This window comes from Neopsephotus bourkii, unplaced genomic scaffold, assembly GCF_033783945.1.
Source record: "Neopsephotus bourkii isolate Nb327-2 ecotype Australia unplaced genomic scaffold, CSIRO-AGI_Nbou_v1 NB_1589, whole genome shotgun sequence".
Classification (NCBI taxonomy): Eukaryota; Metazoa; Chordata; class Aves; order Psittaciformes; family Psittacidae; genus Neopsephotus; species Neopsephotus bourkii.
Window position 1 is genome coordinate 5,728,277 of NW_026902065.1, and position 22,068 is coordinate 5,750,344.

Sequence of the window (22,068 nt, forward strand, 5' to 3'; positions counted from 1 at the left end):
CACTGTATTTTAGCAGGTCCATTTCCATTGCTACAGGGTTGGTTTTGGTTTTGCATCCAGCTGGTGTCCAGCTCTCCTTCCCCATTTTTCATACAACTTTAACATAGCAAGGCAAGTCATATGACAGCATCACTTAACCACACTTCCTATTTTACGTGGTCCTTGGCCTTAAAGAAATAAATGTGCTCTTCTGGCATTGGTCTGGAGGAAACAGAGCAGGGCAGAAAGTTCACAGAATGCAGTAGCGGAATGGGGAACTCTTCAGGCCTTTATTTAATTTCCCCACAGGCTTGTGTTAGCAGGACTTAACCTGTGCCTGTGCTTCCACCACTTCATGTGTTCATGTGCCTGTGCTTCCACCACCACGGTGTTTCTCCTGATCTTCTTTCTTGCTCTTCACCTCCTACTGTATCTATTGACCATGCCTTCACTTAATTAATTCCTCCTTTCTCTGTCATTTGCATCTTGAAAGCAGTTACAATCTGATGCTGCCAGAGGGCTCTAGGTCCTGTGCCCTTTGAATCACTTTTATAATTCCCAGGTTCCCTGCTGCTCCACTCTGAATTGCCTCATGACACTTTTCACCAGCTCTGACTACAACTTCACATTACAGGCACCAGCTCCTTGAAGCCCTGTGGAAAGGGCTGGGCACCTCAAGATGCCTTTGGGGCAGAAACTCGGCAGTATGGATGTGTCTCATTAAATACCAAGGTAGCTTTTGGTTGCAGAGTTGGGTCTGTCAGCAGGGCCACTTGAGACAAAAGAACAGCTTGACAGAGGTGAGCTAGAACAGTAACTCCAGACAGAAAGGTGTGAAGGTCCCTTCTAACCCAAACTAGTCTATGATTCTACCAAAGTGCAACAAAAAGGAGACGAAAGACCTCCCCAGAAACCACAATTCTACTTGTCACAACTGCATTTGCGAACCCAGGCTCCAGTACACTGACACACAGCTAGCTACAAGATACAGATCAGGTCTGTGAATGCCTCAAGGGCCTGCTTACCCACTCTGCCAGCTTCCTTATGCTAGTAGTGATGCCCGGAGCATCAAAAGATTCTGTTCTCTGAGGTACTGCTGGAGGTCATTGAGTTGCTGGCCTTCTTTCTCCACCTTCTGGCGTGAACGGTCTCTGCTCTGGAACACTCTCCCTTTGGCAGCCTGCTGCTTTTTTTGTTGCCTGTCCTGCTCCCGTGATTCTTGTTCCAACATTTCCTGCCGTGACTGCGTTCTGCTCCTGAGAAAATCCTACATAAAAATAAAGACATTTACAATTGCACAGCCAGCTTTCATGCTGAATTTCATCCACATTTATCACCAGCAGAAGCCAGAAATGGGTATAATTTATGGAAATTCATTCCTTGCATGTAGAAGGACTCTTTCTGTGGCAGAAATTTACTTCCCATCTTTCATCTTCATACGTGTGTCAGAAAAACCTGTTACCCTTCATTTCTTTACCTCTAAATTATACTGGATATATTGCATATGAAACAGGTGAAAGAGAAATACTCTGGATGGTGCCACTGCTGGAAACATGGTAGTACAGGAAAAACATTTTGCACTTGCCCTTACCAGCCTTTTCTTCTCTTGTTCAAAGCTCCTTTCATTGCGTTTTGCCTGCAGCTCCTCTCTCTGCACATGCTGTGTCTTTAAGAACTGTAACCTCTGACTTGCCTTCCTCTTCTCCTCCTCTGGCAAGAAGGATTCCTTCCTGCTCCTTTCTGCCCTAGCAGCCTGGAGCAGTGCCATGTGCTTCAAAGCTCTGTCTTCTTGCTCCAGCCGTTTCTCCAGCTCTTGCAATATTCTCTGATGCAACCGCTGTCTGTTTCCAGAACAAAATCAAATTTCTCAACAAGAAAGAGCAATAAAAGAACAAGACAGTGCATGAGGCACAAGGCAGATATTCTGGCAATCTGTGCTCTGTTAACATTGCAGGACTCTTCGTCAAGTTATGAGGGTTAAACCGGTGTCCTGAGCAGGGATGGCAAAACCCCCAAATGGGCTGGTGCTGTCACCTGCTCACCTGACTTTCCTAACCTGGTGTGGCTGGGTGTTCCTGGCCCTGAAGACCAGGAGCCATGAAAATGGATTGTGCAGACAGGGCTGTAGGACTAATCCAGGCAACTGGGTGGCTATGTGCCTTGGTGATAGAGCTACAGTGGCAAACAGAAGAGATGGAAGGAGGTGGGACATGGGGGTGAAGATCTGCTGAGCTTAAGTGGACCGGGGCAGAGAACGGGGATTTGGGAGGCAAAAGGACTTTGAGTGAGTATGAGGTTGAAGAGAATCTGCCCTTGAAAGTAAGTGCGAAGGCCATGTGTACCCATTCAGCTATATCTCCAGCAGCAATTTTATTCCTGTTAGTAAAGTACCATGACCCCTCTGCAGAGATGTACGAGGCACAGTGTGTGATGTTCAGAGACTGAATGACAGCACCAGGGAGTAGACATCACCAACCTTTCATATTTACTATAAAACCATTTAGCTCATAGGTATCACCTCTGACTGTCCCTGCGCAGCTGGCGTCGGATGCCATCTGCGTTTTGCTGCTGTTCCCTCTTCAGCTGCCTCTGTTCCTCTTGCCATCTTTTGTGCTCAATCTTGGCTCTGTTGAAGTCCATCTCCTTCCGTCTCTCCTGAGACACACCATTAAGGACTGATTTCTAAGAGGAAAAAAATCAAACCAAACCCCTTAATTTCATTAGTATAGTTACCTAATGCAAACTGTAAACCTACAGAATCAGAGCAGCTTAGTCTTCTAATGTCACTCCTGAGCTCTGGAAGCCACACTGGCTTCCACAAAAACTGTTCCATGAATATTGGCTCATGAATACTGTTGTGTCACTTCCCACCCATGAAAACGCTGAGTATGATGCTAAAGCCTGTACAAAAGAATAAGCTTAACCAGCAAAGGGGTGTCTGAAAATGCAGTTTTAAGAGTTCTTTTAAGGTCAGTAGGTTGTGCTGTTCTGGTTGTTCCAGTGTTGAGCCAATGCTCAAACTGCCCAATCTTTGTGTCAGCTCCTGGATTGGATGGAAACTACAGGTTCTGACCACAAATCAGATTCCTAATTAGATTTGTTAGAAACATCTGCCTCCCTCTGGCCAAGCACAAAATCTTCCAGGAGTTCTCAGCGGGTGTACTAACTCTTCACTTCCTGCCTGAGATTTCTACCCAGGGTCAAGGAGTCTGTGTTTATTCCAGTAGTAGCTGCATTTTAACGCTGGGCAGCGTTCCTAACTTGCATTTTAAAATGCACTGTGCTGTGTAAAGAGATGAAGGAGCACCTACAAGGCTTCTTTTCACAGCCATTTATTTCTTTTGTACTCCTACAGTGCCCTCTATGAGGGAAGGAGCAAGGGAACATCATGAAAACAGACATGCTTCCATTACAAAGCTAGAGCTGTTTGGGTCTGGAACAGAGTTTCCACAAAACATTTTCCTCTCTCAAATGCACGCACTCCCTGGGCTATGTGATTCTACAATATTCTCCCATGACATAAACAAATCACTTGGCCCTAATAGCTGAATCTAGTTTGGACCAAATACTTACTGTAATGCTTTTGTCTTTTAGAAGACTGAGAGTTGTGGATCTCCTAAGCCGCACACTGGAGGTGCTGTGTGGCCTCTGTGTACGCAGAGCTGATCTGATGGTCAGGCTGTCTTTCTGTAGCGAGTGATTCACTCGGTCAAAGAAGCTTTGGCACCTGAAAGGAACCAAAGCACTGGTTCCCATGGAAGGGTTTCCTTGGGAATGCTGGATTGGAGCTTCTGCCACTCTGGACTCAAAAGGACCTTTCAAATAAATTAGGGCAGGGACATATGAGGTTATAGGCAGCTTATAAAAAGAAAGTATTCTCATATAAAATATATTCCATCAAGACTTGGATAACTTATGTCCCAATTTTGGCTGGGATGGAGTTAAGGAGTAACTTAGCACCAACATTTTCCTCTGAGGAGGTGGGATATTTTTTTTAGTGTCCACAAAACAGGTCCTAGCTTTCAAAAACCAAGCTTGTCGTTGTAATCAAGCATGAGTTTTGCCTGGTAACACAAGATCACTGACTGCATTTCCAGCTCCTCAGGCTTCAGGATTGTTTCCATGGTATTTCACAGACACACATGAGCTGCTCCTGCCAGGGCTCTGAGACATGAAAAAACTACACATTCCTTGCCAGGGCAAAGCCTGACCTATCCATCCTGCTGAGAGACAGGAGAAATTAGCTTGGGCACAGCACTGTGCTAACACAGCTTTTGGATAACTGAGAACAAGAACAACATTTGGTTGCACCTTTCTGCTAAAGACATTATGTACCAGCGTGACAGCTGTTGCATGGAATGATAGTGGGACATCAGCTGGGAGAAAATGTGCACTCCTGCTTGACTTTTCTTTCTTCCTCTACCAGCAGTGACACAAAACAATGTGGCAACAGAGAAAGCTTTAGGCTTTCAGAATCCTCACTTAGATGCCTTCAGTTGTCACAAAACTGGCTTAAATAAGAACAGTAACAATATGTTTAAAATCAGGATCCAGCCCCTTTTGCATGAAAGAGAACAAAAGTTTACTGAAGGCATTACAAAGTTGTCATTTTCAGGACAGAGGAGGAGTGTTCTGCAGAACAGTCCTGGTGAGGTCTTTCTGCTATAGGCAGTCATAGTTAACCTTACAGATTGATTTTTAAAGTAAGGAAATTTTGTAATAAATTGTATTTATAGTGAGCATTATGATAAAGGTTAAGAAAACTCAAAAGCTGCTACTTCAATAAGTGTAGAAGCCAAAAACCCCAACTTCCACCTGATAAACCTTTCACCTAGGGAAGATGAACAAGTTCTCAAGCCGTACCACCATTAATACCTCCATAGAATGATACTACGTTATGGTGGCTGTATTCACAGCATGGCATTATGGCATTCTCTTTTGAAACCCAAGAACGTGGCAACAGATCTTAGACACGATGGCCTGCAGGACTGACACTGTGTGGCAAGTCTTATGTTTGGATAAAAGAGCTACAGTTTCAATACCGTGTTTGTGTTTAAAAGGAGCCTCAGTTCCAGCATCCTGCAGTCTGCTGTCTGCTTCTTCCTTGTGGGCTGTCTCCATTAACCAGCTGTCCGTGTTGACGGCAGTATCAACCATAGCATGAGCCACCTCCATCTGAGGACTCTAGAAATAACAAGAAATACAATCATAATCCAGACCTAATGTGCAAAAGAACAAGTTAGTTTCATGAACTTAGAGATCTTACATTGCAACTAGAGTTTAAGGAAGTAAAAAGAAATTCTGGGCAAGTTCTTTACTAAAGAAACAACTCCATAGTAGAGTAAGTTGTGATCCCTTTGTGTCCCTCTCTGCATGTTCAAGTGACCGAAAAATGGCAGTACTTCCCCTGGAAAGGTCCAACCTGGTAGAAAAGAGATCAGGCCAGAGGATGAAGCCAGTCACATTTATGGTGCCAGAAATGAGGATTCTAACCCTTACATAACCGTGGGCAAAAGCTTAGCACTATCTGGTGCCTCCTCCACACTGATCTTTACCAAGTGCCCTGTCCACAAGCATCAAATCAGCTACCAAGGATCACAGAAGTCTCTTGTGCTCTTTCACTGGGAGAGGTGATGCCTCTAACAGAGTGGAGAAATATCTGAACAGAATTATGCAGGGACTGCCTTGGTATGGAGCAGTCCTTACAGTAATCCTTATCCAGTGTAAAGTCTTCTGTCAGACTTTTTCTTGCCTTTGCTTCTCTCATGAAGAGGCAGGATGTAAAGAAACTACACTATGTGACACCCCTTCATATTCTGCATCCATGGAAGATGTTTTAGGAGTCTGTTCCAGGCAGTGATAATAACAGCTAGCTCTTTCTGCAGCTGAAGGATCAGGAAGACGGTGCAGAACACATACATAAGGACCAGGCCTAAAACCTCTAGCAATTTTTTGGTACCAAGAGCAGAAAACTTGAGGTAACAAAGCAGACATTATACAAATAGCAAACCACGTGTTAACAGAAGAGTCAGGATGAAATGTTTTTTACCTTCTCGGGTTCTATAACCTCATTGTCCTCTTCCAAACAAGGCTGAACTTCATTTGGAAGATTTTCTGTCTTCAATCCCTTATCTTCCATTTCCTCTTCTCTGAAAACACTTTCTGAGCATGAAATACTCAATTCAGACATTTGCTCTTCTATTTTATTGCTGAGCTCTTCTTTAGTGAAGCTTGTTCCTGGGATGAAGGCATCCTCTTGCTGCCCTTTGCACCCTGTAGGCTGCATAGATTCCCAGGCTTCAAGGCTGCAATGGGGAAGCAAGGTACACCTGCAACTACACTTAACACATGGCTGAGTTGAATACAAACCCCTTGGCCAGTAGCACAGGTCTGAGGGATCCTGCCTGTAATGGCCTGAGGCTCTATAACCCGGTGCCACGATGTATGGATAATCCAAGCTTGACTCTACCACCATCTGCCTGGCTGCTAAAGGCATCTGCAGTTCCAGAATGATGCGTTCACTTAAGGGCAGAGGAATCCGCGCAGCTTGGTCAGAAGACACCTCCTTAGTCTGCCCATTCCAGAAATTCACAAGCACTCCCCTTCTGTTGTGTGCTGTGCATATTGAGAAAGAAAATAAAGGCATAGAACGTATGTCAACCTGTGTGCTTTATCTCTTAGAAGGCAGGGGATAAAAGCAGCAGCTTGTGTTTCACACAAGCTTGTGACAACTTCCGTGATGTTTTTTTCTTTGTCCTTGTTTTGAACTTCCTATGAAGAGAGAGCAGATAGCAAAACTCCTGCTCATCACAGCGAGCCAGGATTTTGCTCTGCAAAAGCTGGAAACTGACAGATCACCAGGTGAATATTCATGGGGGCCAGGAACATTTTCCTCCTTGTGTTAGGAGGATGTGATGTGCCTCTCTCCCAGGTTTTTAGGAAGTTTCCACTCACAGAACAAAGCAAAGATTAATTCTGGGAGCTGCATTAATTCTGGCACCAAAGAAGAACAGGCTGCTTACTGCCAACAACAGCAACAAAAATAACAGAGATGCTGAAGAGAACCCAAGCAGCAGGTGGTGAAATCTCAATGATTAAGACTTCTCTTTTCTGTATAGTAACCAGCAACTGTGGCGGGTGTAGCACTGTTAAGAAAGCCAATTCCCCCATACCTAAACGTGCTTCCTTGTTCTCCAGAACCTTTAGCACAGTGCCTGGGCCAAAACGTTCAGCTCTAGCCTCCCACGGTGCCAAGACCCTGTCTCCTGGAGCAAGAGGCTGTCGCCTGTCATCTTCATAGTGGAGAATGTCGTAGAGAGGGGTTTCCTGTGTTCGAAGCTGTGCCTTGCCTTTCAGAGTGCCACTCCTGTCAAACTCAATTAAAAAGCGCTCCCTGGAGCCCTACAAGAGTAAAACATGCTGTTTGTGAGACACACATCTGGGGCCAATTAACGGCCAAACATAAGTGCTAAGAGGGAAGTGGCAGAAATCCCAGGAAGAGGAATGTAATCTGGGAATATAAATTTCCTTTCCTACCAGGTTTTTCACTGTACCGTGTCCATGTTGGACTTTAAAAGCAATTACGAGGCTGGGGCTCAAGAGGCTGGCAGCCTTTCTCTTCCTTTCATTTTGGACTTGGATTTTAGTAAGAACACAATTAGCATGCTAAGGCAGGACTTTACCAGGAAAACCTCCCATCAGAAAGAATAGCCAAAAGAAACTGCTGTGTAGGGTGCAGTTTGTTCTGCAGTAATCAAAAGGATAACAAACCAGTAAAATATCATAACTATCATAAATCTAAGTGCTTTACTTTAAGCCTTCAGCAATGGGTGAGGGGAAGGTCTGTTAGTGAAGTTTCAGCCTCCTCTGCAGTTCTGTGAGTGCACTTACACATATAATCCCATCAGCAGTTCTAATGCATTAGACTCCAGCTAATGTCACTTGTGCCTTTAGTTGTCCCTATCTCTTCCACCCCATGCTGGAGCTTGCAGCCATCCTGACCTATAGTAGCATCACTCTTTATTTAACTACCCTGCGAACTCCAGAACAAACTGGATTTTTAAAGAAAGCCTGCAAGGGGGATGTTCTGCCTGGAACCCAAACTCATCTCACCAATCCCAGGAACATAGCTGGAAGAGAATGAGGAAAGATTCTTGCTCAGTAAGGAGGAGAGGGCATGGTCCCTGGAGGAGGACATTTTGGGTTATTGATATGCTGTTTAGCTCACTGACTTTGCTGCTAGCCTGGGTGGAAGCAAGTAACAGAGATAGGGGACCTGGTTTGTTTGATTGTCTCTGGAAACCAGGTCATTATAACTACTAAATGGACTGATTTCTAGGCTGCTTTTGCTTGCAGGACTCCTCACAGTAAAGAGCCAGTCACCACCAGGAAACATGAAAGTAGGATGTGGGGAGACTCTACTGGTTATTAAGTGCACTGTATGAAAGGGGAGCCACTCCACAGCAAGGGCATGGGACTGGTGAGGCATGGGAAAAACAGGGAAGACACACAGAGCAGCAGAGTTCCCAATAAATAGCTACCTTCACCTCCTGGGCAATGTGCCCTAGGTAATAATAGCCGTCAGCTTCTCTCCTGGCCAACACACGAGCCCCCCTCAGAAAACTGGAAGCCTCTGGGGATGAATCAATGAAATTCCTTTTTGCTGAGGATATCGAGGACCTACAAAGGGAATCTGGGTTCCATGCACAGACGGGAAAGCTGTGGAAAACAGAAATACAACTAATGTAGACTTTGGCAACAGAATTCCTGCAACTTGCTATAATGAAAACAAGTGAAGTGCCCATGGAGGACCCTTCCCACCCTACAGTAACTGCCCTTGTTTCCTGGCTTTTTCTTCTCTGCCTTTCCAGTGTCCCATCTACAGATTCTGAACTCACTGTGTTGCTGGACATGTTGGCAGCAGAGGGCCACAGGGATCTTTATGAGCTGTGTGACAGCACCGGACATGTGAGACGGACATGGAGCTTACCTGGAGGGTGGGAGGAGATGGAAGCAGAAGATGAGCATATTTTAACACTTAAATCCTTAAACAGGAATATTATTTATAAAACTGAAATTTCCTTCCCAGTGTATTACTTCCCTCTTTAATTCTTCCATCAAACCTCGGGATACTACACTATTTATCTGTAGGCTCATCACAGATTGTTAGGGTCTTAAGCAGGCAAGCTTGGAAAGGAGACAAGAACTATATTATGGAAGAACCCTTGTGGTTCACCAGCTTTCTATTCGGCTGTTAGGTATGTAGCAGCTGTATCACCCTTTCTTCAACCACGATGAGGTATATTGCTCAAAGGATGAAGTGTCATTTCAGGTATACACAAAGCTATAGTAGATATCCTTTTGGCCCATCTTAGATCCTGTCATCATTTTACTCTGCCATGAAGGAGGCACTAGACATGTGATTCCTGAATCAGAATAGTTTTATTGTCTTACTAATTCTTACTCCTTTCAGTTAAGTGATTTTAATAAAGAGCTTTGAACCTAGAAAATACACCAGTTTCTCAGGACCAGGCATAGCTTGGAGACAGGCAGCAGGTTGCTGGTGCTGCCTCTCTGTGCTCAGCAGTGATGCAGGTATATCAAACTTGCTGGCTTCCTCCCACTCCATCCACCCCTGGATCTCAAACAGGTTATGGGCAGCCAGTGTCATGTGTGGATTGCTGCTTCTTGTACCCTGCTCCTTAGCTGTCCAAGCTCCCCAAGCAAGTAAGAGCTGCGAGGTCAACGAGAGGATCTGAAATCAAGGAAGAATGAAAGAAGTGGAGACTGAGTCTGGGAAAACAAGGGAAAAATAAAGGGAGGAGGATATAAAGCAAAGAGGACGAACAGGAGCGCCCTTCACACGTGCAGGTCTTTGCTAACGTGGGACAGGTGTGCAGTTCTTCACTGGGTGCTGCTGTGCTCAGGCACCCCACAGCTCACCCCTGCTTCCCCGCTATCCTCGTCTTGCCCCCTGCGGCTGCCGCCCTCCCGCCACCGGTGACCCCCGCCTCGCCTCTCCCCTCCTGTCCTCTCCGGGGAACGCCACCCCCTTGGCGAGGGCGCCGGCCAGCAGGCAATGCTCCGCACCAGGCGCTCCGTCAGCGCACGGCTTCCATCGATGCCGCGCTAAAGCCCCGTTGCTACGCAACTGGACGCTGTGAGCTGGGCCACCCAGTCCTCCTAGGGGGGAGAAGAGGAGCAGGTTATATCTTTAGCCCTTTCCTTAAAGACAAAAACCCGGCATCGTCTTCTCCCGCTCCGAAACGCGCACTCGCCGCGCTGCCTCCTCTGCGCTCTCCGTGAGCGACAACAACTTTTTTGACTCCCGATGGACTCCCTGTCTCCCCCCGCCGGTGTGTTGGTGCCGTCCTGCCGCTTCCAAGCGCTGGGGGAGGCGGAGAGGCAGGGCAGCCCTCGCAGGCACAGAGGTGGGGTGGGAGCGGCACAGCGTGGCGGAGGAATCTCCGCGAAGGTATCTCGGTGCCCCCGTGTCTCCGTGCTAAGCCGCAGCCTGGTGCGGGGGGCTTCGTCTCCCTCCTACCCATGCTCGTTCATCCCTCCGCGCCCGGAGTTGGTATGCGCCCGTAGGCGCGGAGGGCCAATCGCGGCGGCTGTTGTTGGCCAGTGCAGGGTGACATTGGGGGGCGGTGGAGCTACCATGGCGCTGGCGTCGCTGGGCCGCTCGGCGGGGCGGCTGCTGCGGGCCGGGAGCGGCGCGGTCGGGCGGCGGCAGTGAGTGGGGCGGGCCGGGGCAGGGGGCGGGCCGGGTGCCGGAGGGGCCGGGAATGAGACGGCAGCGGTGCGGTTGTTGCAGCGCTGGCGGCGGGGTGCACATCCAGCCGCGGTACCGGCAGTTCCCGGAGCTGACGCGGGCGCAAGTGATCCGCAGCGAGCTCCTGAGCGGCTTCATGTGGTTCTGGATCCTGTGGCACTTCTGGCACAGCTCGGAGATGGTGCTGGTGAGGCCGGCGCGGCGGCGGGGGCCGGGTGGCGGCGGCCCGTGGCTGTGGCCGGGCTCTGAGCCCGCCTCTCTCCTAGGGCCACTTCCCCTATCCCGATTCTTCGGCCTGGACGAACGAGGAGCTGGGGATCCCTCCGGACGACGTGGATTAGGCGCCTCCAGTCGGGGTGCTCTCGCTCCCCGCAGCACACTGGTACGGCTCCTCTCGCACAGGCCCCCGGGCGCTGTGGCTGGGCTGGCATTCGCTGTAAGGAGCGATGAGCGCGGTCACCAGGCCAGCCGCAGCCCGGATTGTGCATCACCTTTCCTTCACAGTTCTCGGTGCCAGGGCATCGCGCCAGGCGGTGCTTGCTGGGCGCCTTCTCTTGGCACTGCTACAAGTACTCGCAGCACTTACTTGTGCACTTCCGAAGGTAAATGTGCCAAGTCTCTGTTGTACAGATTGCAGGTAGCTGTTGGCAGTGTTTACTGCCTTCACACACACTTGTCTTGGGTACCTGAATGCTCCAGTGCCGATAGTCTAGTTGTGGCAGTGTAAGCCCGCAGTGTAGCAACTGAGTTGTAGGTTAACTGCTGCCCATTAAAGATTATTTTCTTCATGATGTCCTGTAAACCCAGCATGACCTATCTTCTGTTTCTAGAGAGAGACCTGTGCACTTGTCCCTTCAATTGCTCTCTCTCTCTGAAGCTGCTGTGTTATAGCATGGCTCTAAACCCAGCAGCTTCAACTAATGCAGAAAGCAGTGTGGGTTCTATCAGGGGGGGTCCTTCACCTGCTCTCAGTGCTGGGAAAAGGTTCTCAGGATTCTCTTCTCTATTACTTGCAGGTCCCTGGAACTAAAGAGGCCCCTGGAACCAAAGCTTTGGCTCCTCAGGTCCTTATTTCAATAAAAGTAACTAAACAAACACTAGGTTAACTTTGTACTTTGTTTTTGAGTGCTGTAGAATTGCTGGAGAAAGAACTCCAGCTTTGAAGTCTACATGAACTTCTCTAGTGTTTGCTCACTACTTGGTGCCTCAAATGCTCAGTTCTTGGTGCCTCAAATAAGGTGATAGAGTCATGTCCAGGGAGTGATTTAAAACTTCATAAATGCACTGTAGGTAATAATCTTACCATTAAAGCTCTGTCAAGTAACTTCTGAAAGGGGGGGTTGGAAATAAACTTGTCCATGTTAGCATGCAGAGAAGCTAACTTAAAACACATTCTACTGGCATCTTGTCATCTCCTAACAGTTGCCTTAGAAGCAGGGGAAGTTATTCTGAAGAGAACCCAGGCCAAGCTTTCTCCAGGGTGAAGGGGAGTGGGGCCCTTGGATGTTACCAGAGCCCAGAATAATCCCTGGTGAAGCAAAACCCACAGCAAAGGTAAAAATCCCTTATGCTGGCTTACTGTGCTTAGCCCTGTGGAAGGTGGTGGTGGGGTTAGTTAGTTTATTTCTCCCCTCTTTTTTGTCTTTTTCCTCCCACAGTTACATTCTAAAGCAGCATCGAAGCAATGTTTTCACTCCCCTTAACCACCGCAGTCGTACCTCTGGGGAAGGAGGAGTTGGAACTGTACGATAAACAAGCTCCTTCAGACTTTTCCATGCAGTCAATCTTTATTATAGCAGTATTCTCATATTCACATCAAGTACATAGAACTTTTTGCCTTTTATATAATACAGAGTTCTTTAAATAACTTTACACAGAAATAGTTTTCTTCAATCTGAATTCAGCTATCAAATTTTAATATGTTTTAAGTCTCCATGCTCTCTAACCAAACTGGACAATATTTCCCATTGTACAAATTTACATGAGAAAAACTCCAAAGTACAAATGAAGGGACAACAAAAGTAAAGGGGGAAGGAACAAACAAGAAAAAAGAAGTTGTATTGGCAATTACAGGGGAAACTCGAGAAGGAGAAAAGGGGGGGTTGCCATGACCTACATAATAGGAAACCAAAAATAAACATTTTGTAATGAAGTAAAAAATAAATACAAGTTTCAAAACAATTACTCCATTGTAGGTTTTAAAAAGCAGCTATGGAAATCTACTAACACAATTGGGTTGGTTGGTTGTCTTTAAGTAACCATACTGGACCTTCTACTTTGCAGTTACAAGCCCCTTGCAAACCTCTGGTGGTCAAAAACCAAAAAATACAGCTGAAAGGAATGTGTTAGCACAGAGTTCAAATCAGTGGGACATTTCATTGCACTAAGGAACAAACAAACAGACAAAAAGAAATCAACTCTGTATATAAATTTCCCTTTCCTCTCCTTACTAGATACTTTGCCTCTCATAAACAAGCCTCTGTATTATGAGGTAATGCCATTGTCTTGACTATATATAAAAATAATAAAGTTTAAAGGTTATAGATCTGTGTATCTATAAACTTTAAACAAGCCAGTCCTCTCTTACTCCCCCATGGGGTCCAACTATGGAGTGCTACACCTTCCATCACTCTAATGAAACACATTGTGCCTCTCATGAAACCCCCAGGAGGCCAGTGCACCTTCCCTAATCTAGGAAAAGCAGCCTGCGCTCAAGTAAGAGAGAGAGAGACAGTGCAAGTAATGCACAATGGATTACAAACACCTATACCTGCTCCTTCAAAACAAGGCAGAGTCACAGAAGCCAGCAGTGGCCAGCCTGCACGTGTGTCTGGGTAGAGGGGAAAAGGAATCCATTGGGCACCCAATGACCACCTATGTTTACGAGTGCTGAAGGAAAACACATGTGCAGCCCTGGGAGACCACAACTACCCCTGACACAAGGGGAGGATGAAGGGGCAGGAGGAGCACTGCACTGCTGTCATAGCACTGGCTCCTGCCTCCCCAGCAGCAGCAGACCTTGCTCCAGCAGCACAGGTCAGAGCCAGATCCCAACGGGACATCCAGGGGGGCAGGGAGTAGGGGGGCAGGGCTTTCCCCAATCCCAACAAATGAGGTCAAAAGAAAAGCAACGTTAATGGGGGTTGCCAACACGTGCAGGTTGGGCACTGCTGGGTTTCTGTCAGTTGAGAAGTGTGGAGAGGGGGAGGAAGGGAAGGCAGGTAGGACACAAGGCTCATGAAGGAATGATGTGCTTTTTTTTTTTTTTTGATTTTTTTTGTGTCTTTTTTTTCCTAAAGGTTCACAGCTTTGAATAAAAAAAAGCACATTTATTGCACTTACATTTTATTTTAGACAGAGTTAACTTAAATTATGCCCTCGGAACCCCTCCCACCATCCCAAAATAACCCAAGTTTGTTCCATTTTGCCCCCTAGAACCCAACGGCCATGCCCAGCTGTTGGGCTGCATTTCTTCTCCTAATGTTCCACTGAACTCCCAACCAGAGAGCCAGATCTTTTCTACAACCCTGGTGAATACACCAATGCAACACAGAATAACAACATCTAGCAAAACAAAACCCAGCCATTTTCCAAACCCAAACAAAAAAGCAAACTTATTTTTTGTGGTTTACTCGCTCAAAAGTACATGTCACACAAGGCTTATTCTACAGTACAGCTGCTGCAAACGGGACAAACTAGACCAAATGACCGCACAGGCCACTGCTGGCTCTTAAGGAGGCTGGATGAGCTGAGGACACTGCTGCTGTGATACTGTGAAGCAAATGCCTAGGTAGTTTAGAAGATTCTGAACTCTCCCATCAGCTCCCTTCTCTTGGTGTAATAGTTCATCCATGTCCTAACATGTACTTTTAGTGCAGAGTTTGGAGTAGGCAGAAGGATTCCAGATAGATCCTGAAACGTGTAAAATGTTTTTACACTTTGCTGCCTAAAAGGAACAAAGCCGAATTAAAACTGTTCTGAGATTTTGTATGAACTGTGCATTTAGACATAACACTAATTTACAATTATGCCTAAAGTCTTGCCCCAGAGAAGAAAAAAATCTGAAAAAGCACTAATACCAAAGCCCATTATATTTCGTCCTTTATGGACAGGTAGGTAAATATGACACTGGTATGTTAAGTACTGCCGTAAGTCTACGTAAGAGGTTTGAAACTTGAACAAATCAAATTCAAACACACTGGTGGGTCCCCTCAGTTGACAAGACACCTACCATCTCCCAACAGTTAATGTGCAGTAACAGTATGCATCACTGTAAGAGGCCAAAAAATAGCTAAGGAAACCTGCTGATATTCCAGAAAGCAATTAATTGCACTTTCTGGGCCAGGTAATCGAGTGTACAGTCTGATATATGCATACCTGGATTACACAAGTACTAGCCATCAATTTCTCCTCATTCAGCTCTCATTTTTCATCTGCAATCACATTCCAAGAAGCTATAACAATGTCATTTTGTAACTTTGGGCCTTTTCAGGGCTTTCCATTACCTTCCTTTAACAAGATCTTTGTGTCTTTGGAGTGGGAGGAGGGCTTATTCTGAATTAAATGAACCTCATTTAACTTTGGATAGAGCAGATTTCAAGCAGCAGGTTTCCTGTAACTGAATTAGGAATCCTTCAGTTCTAGCTCTGAAATAGTAATAGGTGTTTTGGAGAATGCTGTCTGCCCTCCTTGCTACTTTACAGAAGTTTACCAGCTCTAAACTACCTACCTATAAGTAACAGCTATGTACAAAACTACTGCAGCAGAAGTAAACCAAAGCCACTGCTCTAGTTACAAAGCACCTGGTTTACATTCTGTTGGACTTCTTAAGGTTGTGAAGGCACATGATCATTTGGCAAACTGCAAAGACTTGGGGGGATCCCTACACAAACCAAGTAACAGAGAGACAGTCTTGGTAGCTCTCTGTTCTAAAGAAGAGAGAGGCTAGTTTTCATCTGCAGTTCTTCATGTTTTGTCCTTCCACAGTTTCGTAGTTAGTTACTGCTGTCACGGTGCTGACTCAGTAGCTTCTGTGTTAGCATCCTTGAAACTTAAAAGCAGGGAAAAAGTTTTAACAACTTTTCTCTGTTCTTCTGATGATTCCATTTACTAAGCAAGAAGTAATGAAGCACTGAAGATAGACAGACATTTAAAATGCATGCCAAAACAAATGTGAAGTGCAAACGCATATTAACAGGGATGCAGTCAATGGAACATTGATTCCACAAACTTCTATTTAAGATGCATAACAGAAAACTGGAACACCCAGCACCTTCAAAGTGATGCCCTAACAGTCCTCTCATGCAACTGCTTTTTGACTGAACTTGATTGTACCTAGAAGCTTTGCCTGTCACATTGTGCTACTGGTGAGACTTTTTTCAACAGACAGAAGACACATCATCTACAGTACTACGAACAGTTTGTGCTACACATGCTACACTCACAGTCAAGAAGGCAATGAAATCTATAGGCTGCAAAGTGTGAAATGTTTACATGCTTCTTCCCTAAATTCAGCCTCTCCACCTATCAAAACGTGAGCTTACACTTGTTTGTGAGGTGTCTGGCAATCTTGCTTCCCTACATAGTCTGTTAAATGCTGGATGCATTGACATCAACAGGCAAACACAGAAGCAAGCCTATTTATGTGTGATCTTCAGTGTATTTTCTTCCCCTGATTTGGGCTTTTGTGGAAAGACATGGTAATTAACAGTCAGCATTTCACTCATTTTATGGCATGAAGGCCAAATTCTACCTCTACTGAGCAAGTACTAATCCAAGTAATATTGACAGGCCACCAGAAGATGGCAGTATTTGGCCTCAACATTCTGCATCAGCAGCAGCTGCTAGAGCATTCAGGTGCAAAGAAAGATGATTTTGGGTGTGAAAACCAGAAGTGGCTTCATTTAATGGCCTGCATGAGTTTAGCAGAAAGAAATGACTGGGCTAATCATATCTGGGGCTATGTAGGGCTTAATTCAAGCAGAAATGACTTTCAAAATAACCAGGCTCCTATGCTCATACCATTTGGCTTAAGCTCCATTATTATGTTTCAGTTCTGGCAAATATGCCACCGAAAATGATCTTGTACTGACACGGAATATGTAACAGATAACAGGCCTCTTCTAATTGTATGGAAAAGGAAAGGCAGAGGGGAAGGTATATGTGTGGTTAATAAAGACATGAATAGCTGGGACTGGATACTAGTAGTTTTCCAAATGATTAGGTACTAGACACTGTAGAGCTAAAAGCAGCATGACTGTCTGGATGTCTGTCCCAACACACACACTCAAAAATCATAGAATCATCACAGAATGACAGACTGGTTTGGGCTGGAAGGGACCTTAAAGCTCATCCAGTTCCAACCACCTGCCATAGGCAGGAACACCTTTCACTAGACCACGTTGCTCCAAGCCCTACCCAGCCTGGCCTTGAACACTGCCAGGGAACTAACATATCCATAATATGGCATGTGCTTGTGGTTAGGACAGCGCAGAGAAACTTGAGACATTTGGTGTAATGGACATGAACACATTGGTCATTTCAGTTTATCTCCTTCATCCCACTGCTATACAGGGCACTCAGTTCTCGTTTACTCTTACCTCCCCATTCACTAAACATCTACAGGGCACCTTTAAGACTGGTTCTGATGGCATGCAAGACATCCAGAAAAATTCCCAAAGGAAAAGATTAAAAAAAGATTAAAATCCCAATTATTTACAAACCAAATTTCTTCCAAAGTTTTGCATGAGTATTACATGGGACCTTTTACAGACAAACACACACTACTACAGCTATCTGGAGGGCAACAAACAAATGCAAAAACCAGTAGAAATGCATCTTGAAAAGACTTCTCTAAACAGCAGCCAAACAACTTGCACATTCCTCAGGGAAAAAGAAAAAAAACAAACTCCCAACTCCCCTCCCAAAACCCCAGAAAAACAAAACTACAAACAAACCCCATAAAAAAACCCCAACAAACAACAGAACAAAACTGAAACCAAACAAACCCCCAAATCCTAAAACAAAACAAGAGATAATGTGTTACTTATAAAGTGCTTTGCATGGACAAGGATAGCAATTTTCCTTGTGCTTTTCCTATGGGCTCAAGAAGCATATTGTAGACTAATGGGTAATGAATCTTCACCAAAAATAAGTTAACTTTAAGCAAAGGTGAATGCAATTCCTAACAGTTATATTTTAGCAGACAGTCTTCCCCCCGCATGACCTTGTGGAAGGAAACCAGGGCTTTTAAGAAGCTCCGTGAAACAAATGACTGTTGAACCACCTTGCTCCAATAAGCTGCTTTCGAGAGAACATTCATTTCCAGTATGTCCGACACCTACACATGGGGCCACAGAAGGAGAACGAGCAGCGACTACTTCATCCTCTGGGAGTCTGGCTGTGAATGCTCCCACCTGCCTGCTGACCACAGTGGCCCTGGCCCCTTCCACCTCTTAGGTACTGGCCTCAGATGATCACCAGGGAGCACTATGGTTTCACCGTATGTACGCCAGTTTGCTCATCAGCTTCTCCACACTGGGAAGTGGCTATTGCTACTGTTTAAATTCCTGCCAATCTCGATAAGGAAAAACCTTACAGCATCTGAAGACCCACAGCAGACAAGAAAAAATTGTGCTTTTTTTTTTTTTGCTTGTTTTTTTTGTATTTTTTTTAAATGCATCTGTACACAAAATCAAATCTATTCATGTACCAACATGAATCACTTCATTCTTGTAGTGACTATCAAGTCATTCACTATTGCTGTCTTGCTAATGTTTGTGGAATTAATATGAATACACAGTATTTCAGTTATAATTCCCACTTCAGATTAGTCCCGTCCCTGTAACCCCAGTAAATATTTACTGACAAACATAACAAACTACCAGCAACACTGCAGAACTCCAGGGGTTTAACACTATGTCCCACTACCGATGTGCGTTTCTCCCTTCACCTGGGAGCAACCTTCTATAGACAGAAACAGTCCAGCTCTCCTAGGGAGGGAAGGACACTGTCCTCACCCAATAAACCCATGTTTAGCACGGACAACACATTCACACACATTTAACTCCTTCATTTATTTGTCATGATTAACACCCCTCTCCTTCCCAGCAAGTACCTCCCTGCTGGAGGTGGGGGTCGGTTCTCCTGCCTCACTCAGAGTGGTACAGGGCAGATGCGAATCAAACTCTGAAAACTTCTGTCTGAGCTTGGATTTCTTTCTCATGTGGTCTGACTTGCCTCTGTACAGATAATTTACATGTAATACCACATACCAGAGAACTCTGCAAACAGATCACATCACAACATACTCTATGAGAGGTAAACAATGTGCAGAACTTGATGAGTTGGGTTTTTTCTTCTTCCCTGACTGGGTAATTTGTGAAAAAGCTATCAACCATCCGAAAACCAGGACTGGAGGACAGGAAAACAAAGCACTCTAGTGGAAACACCGCCACCTTCATCCTAGTTTGCAAAGCATACATAAGGGAAAGACAAACGGAAGGGAAGAGATGACAGGGCAGAAAGCTGTGAGAGGAGAAGTAGTCAGTGTGGATCCAGCAAGTACCGTTTTGTTTTGATCTAACAACTTGCCATTAGGACAAGATGCTCCACATTTACACACACACTTATCAGAGGACGTTTAGTTAACAGGATAAAAATCCTTTAAAAAAAGCTCTTGAAAGTACCAAAACATAATTTTTCGGAATGTCTAATTCTAGGGGGTTTTGGATTTGTATTCAATTCAACCTGAGAACTTTTTTCCCCGTTTATGAAAACATTACATCTCGGTAAGGTACCTGGCATTAACCTGCACCCTCTTTTAAAATAAAACTTTTAAAGTAGGTACATACACCATTCACAGTCTGTATTGGGAATTCTACAGACTTCAGATGCTGTGGTAGCATCTTTGATAAATACATTGTATCATATGATACAAAAGAAAAAGAGTAAGAGAGGACAATCTCGCTACATTTTTTGTTTTGCTTTTTAAACTTCAGTTTGTTGCTGGATCAAAAAGAAGGATCTACGTGATCCTTCTCAAAGATGTTGTATATGCATACACCGAGAAAACACTGAAAAAGGAAACAGGTTAAGGTTGGTGGTGGTTGTATGTTTTTTGAAGAAGTGATAAAGTAAATCTGAAAAAAGGTGCAGCAGCATCCCCTTTTCCTTCAGGTTAACCTCATTGCCTTAGAGTCACATCTTCTCCAGCTCCCATCACCCCCCGCTTTTAACTTTATCGGAATAAACCCCCATAATACAGACAGATTTAGGTGTTTGATGGTGTAATACAGTGAAAAGGGGATACTGCATTGTCCATAAATCAGTGAGTACACCGGGAAAAAAAAGATCAGAACAGAGGATGATTCTTGTAAATTAGCACTCATCAGATTTTCGGCCTCTGATGGTACGTTGTTAGAGGGAGAAAGCTGACCGGCAGACCATCCAAAGCAAGTCTCCTAAGTTGCAGCAGCAGTTCCATCCCCTCATGCCCGAGCACCACAGTCAAACCACGAGCGCCCTCTCCTCTCTCCTGGGAATGATGCCAACGGCACAGGCAGCCACTGCGGGTCTCCGAATGCACGTGGTGGTTTGTGTTGAAGGAGAAACACTGGCAGCAGAGGATTCTGGTTCCCAAAAAGGTACTTTTTCCCATTGTGTTGGACTGGCAGTTCCATTCTGCTCCACTTTTAAGCTTATGGATATCTTTTCTAAATTACTTTAGGTTTTGCGGAGCAGAATAGAGTTTGGATGTTAAGAAACTGTCGGAACACAAGACTTAAATAACAGAGTGGGTGCTGCCATGGTGCTGTGGCTACTTGAACGCTGCAAATTCTCCTGTAGAGGGAGGACAAGAGCTTGGTTTAAAAAGGCGGTATCAGTGACCAGGTGGTCAGAGATTTTCTCTAGACTAGTTGAACATTAGGTTGAATATAAAAGATGTTAAAAAATGCAAACTGTTAAAATCCGAGCACAAGAGAATACACAGTGAGAGAACATTGAATACAGACCCAGCGTATTTTACTGAAAAAAGGATTTCTGGAAAGCAAGCTGTACCCATCCTTCCCAAGATACAGGTTTGAAAGTTCAAGCAAAGCCTAATTCACTCTGCATTTGAAAATGTGTCAGGTTAATTTCAGTTTAAACTCCTTATTGCACATATATCCTCCTGAAAAGCATCAACTGCAATAAATGCGCCAGGCTGCAAACTCATTTCCAGTCTGGTGTAAAACTGACTTAATAACAAAGAGCTACCTGACACACCCGTTAACCTTTAAAGACTAAGTACTGTAAAGTGCCTGATTAAACCAGTATTAAAGAATGCTGGGATCTGGTTTAGACACCAACACAGCAACCTACTGTGAGAAAAAGAATGGTGAGATTGTCTACTCAATCCCAGACCAGAAACTAGGCCTTGCTAATAGGGAGCACAACAAATTAAAGCAAACCCTTGCTTCCTTCACAGCTACTGACTAGATAATATTGTATGCAGTGCTTTCACATGCAATGATCTCCTGAAATGCTACAGTTTATTTAGTGTCAGCATGCCATAAGATAGACTGGTAGTCCCGTTTCAGAGAAGAAACAATGGCACAGAGTAAAACTGCTACCCAAAGCCTTCAGAAGTCTGCCAGCACACCGAACAGAAGCTGAACCTAAGATAATCATCCTCATCATCTTAAACTTCAGCCAAAAAACTCCCCTGCCACCCACAAAGAAACTGCATTTCATCAGATTTTTAGGGAGGGGTGTTCCAGTATGCTTAACCAAAAGGACTCAGGAGCATGAGAAGAAGAAACACACATCTAACTTCCCCATGCTGGGTTTCACATGAGGTTTGGGTTAGTTTATGTCCCTTTCTTGACAGCACTCCTCAGAGCTCTGCTAATAATGGAGTGATAAGCAGACATCAGAGACCCTTTGTTCTCTTCAACAGAGGCATGTTGAATGCCCTTACATCCAAACAACTGCTTAACCCTAACCCTAACCCTACCATGCTGTCTTTCCATCCTTTCCAGAGCGAGTGTTTTGTTGGCTTTGTTGCTTTGTTTTTTCTTAAGACTCTTATTCTGATTATTGGAGACAAACCATACACATCCCTGCAAACAGGATTTTTGGCTAATAGCATTAATTCTGTGAATGTCTTGTTCTCTAAAGAAGAGAGCCAAGAGTGATCGGGAGACTGCATAAGAAGGGGGAAGAAATGCCATCTACACAGGGCCTGGCAGGAAAAGCTGATCCAGCTGATCTAAGGGAGCTTTAAGAAAGCAAGGAGAGAGCTCTGTCTGTTGTAGGAAATGAGAATGGAGTAT

At 45.0% G+C, this 22,068-nt stretch overlaps 3 protein-coding genes across 6 annotated transcripts in view; 1 reads left to right on the plus strand and 2 right to left on the minus strand.

Annotated features, from left to right (window-relative positions):
- Window positions 1-993: 993 nt before the first annotated feature.
- Window positions 994-9,250, minus strand: LOC133222347 (trichohyalin-like). 2 transcript variants are annotated; one of them, XM_061371973.1, is made up of 9 exons: window positions 8,877-9,250; window positions 8,520-8,697; window positions 7,152-7,380; window positions 6,029-6,594; window positions 5,022-5,163; window positions 3,553-3,794; window positions 2,498-2,661; window positions 1,571-1,820; window positions 994-1,246 (listed from the first exon to the last, which is right to left on the minus strand). In XM_061371973.1, the coding sequence occupies exons 1-9, from the start codon at window positions 8,957-8,959 to the stop codon at window positions 1,022-1,024; spliced, it is 2,079 nt and encodes a 692-aa protein (XP_061227957.1). In that variant the 5' UTR covers window positions 8,960-9,250; the 3' UTR covers window positions 994-1,021. The 2 variants fall into 2 exon arrangements, with proteins under 2 accessions (XP_061227957.1, XP_061227956.1); XM_061371972.1 differs by having other exon boundaries at window positions 995-1,246; window positions 8,520-9,250.
- Window positions 9,251-10,294: 1,044 nt separating this feature from the next.
- Window positions 10,295-11,841, plus strand: NDUFB2 (NADH:ubiquinone oxidoreductase subunit B2). Its single transcript, XM_061371988.1, has 4 exons — window positions 10,295-10,713; window positions 10,796-10,940; window positions 11,020-11,135; window positions 11,770-11,841. Exons 1-3 carry the CDS (start codon window positions 10,310-10,312, stop codon window positions 11,092-11,094), a joined length of 624 nt encoding a protein of 207 aa, XP_061227972.1. The 5' UTR covers window positions 10,295-10,309; the 3' UTR covers window positions 11,095-11,135; window positions 11,770-11,841.
- A 673-nt stretch (window positions 11,842-12,514) lies between these two features.
- BRAF (B-Raf proto-oncogene, serine/threonine kinase) overlaps window positions 12,515-22,068 on the minus strand; it is an 83,543-nt gene continuing 73,989 nt past the window's right edge. For all 3 annotated transcript variants that reach the window (XR_009728276.1, XM_061371971.1, XM_061371969.1), the window contains one exon: window positions 12,515-20,593. Coding sequence is in view for 2 of the 3 variants with exons in the window: in XM_061371971.1 (XP_061227955.1) it covers window positions 20,571-20,593 (23 nt within the window). In the remaining variant the exon portion in view is untranslated. The remainder of the gene's footprint in view (window positions 20,594-22,068) is intronic.

Coding starts and splice junctions, on each gene's coding strand:
- LOC133222347 (XM_061371972.1), bottom strand. CDS start 8,891: ATGTCCAGCAACACAGTGAGTTCAGAATCTGTAGATGGGACACTGGAA. Junction 7,381..8,519: donor ACATTGCCCAGGAGGTGAAG/GTAGCTATTTAT, acceptor TTACTCTTGTAG/GGCTCCAGGGAGCGCTTTTT. Junction 1,821..2,497: donor CTGCGCAGGGACAGTCAGAG/GTGATACCTATG, acceptor TTCTGGAAACAG/ACAGCGGTTGCATCAGAGAA.
- NDUFB2 (XM_061371988.1), top strand. CDS start 10,310: ATGGACTCCCTGTCTCCCCCCGCCGGTGTGTTGGTGCCGTCCTGCCGC. Junction 10,714..10,795: donor GGCGCGGTCGGGCGGCGGCA/GTGAGTGGGGCG, acceptor CGGTTGTTGCAG/CGCTGGCGGCGGGGTGCACA. Junction 10,941..11,019: donor ACAGCTCGGAGATGGTGCTG/GTGAGGCCGGCG, acceptor CCTCTCTCCTAG/GGCCACTTCCCCTATCCCGA.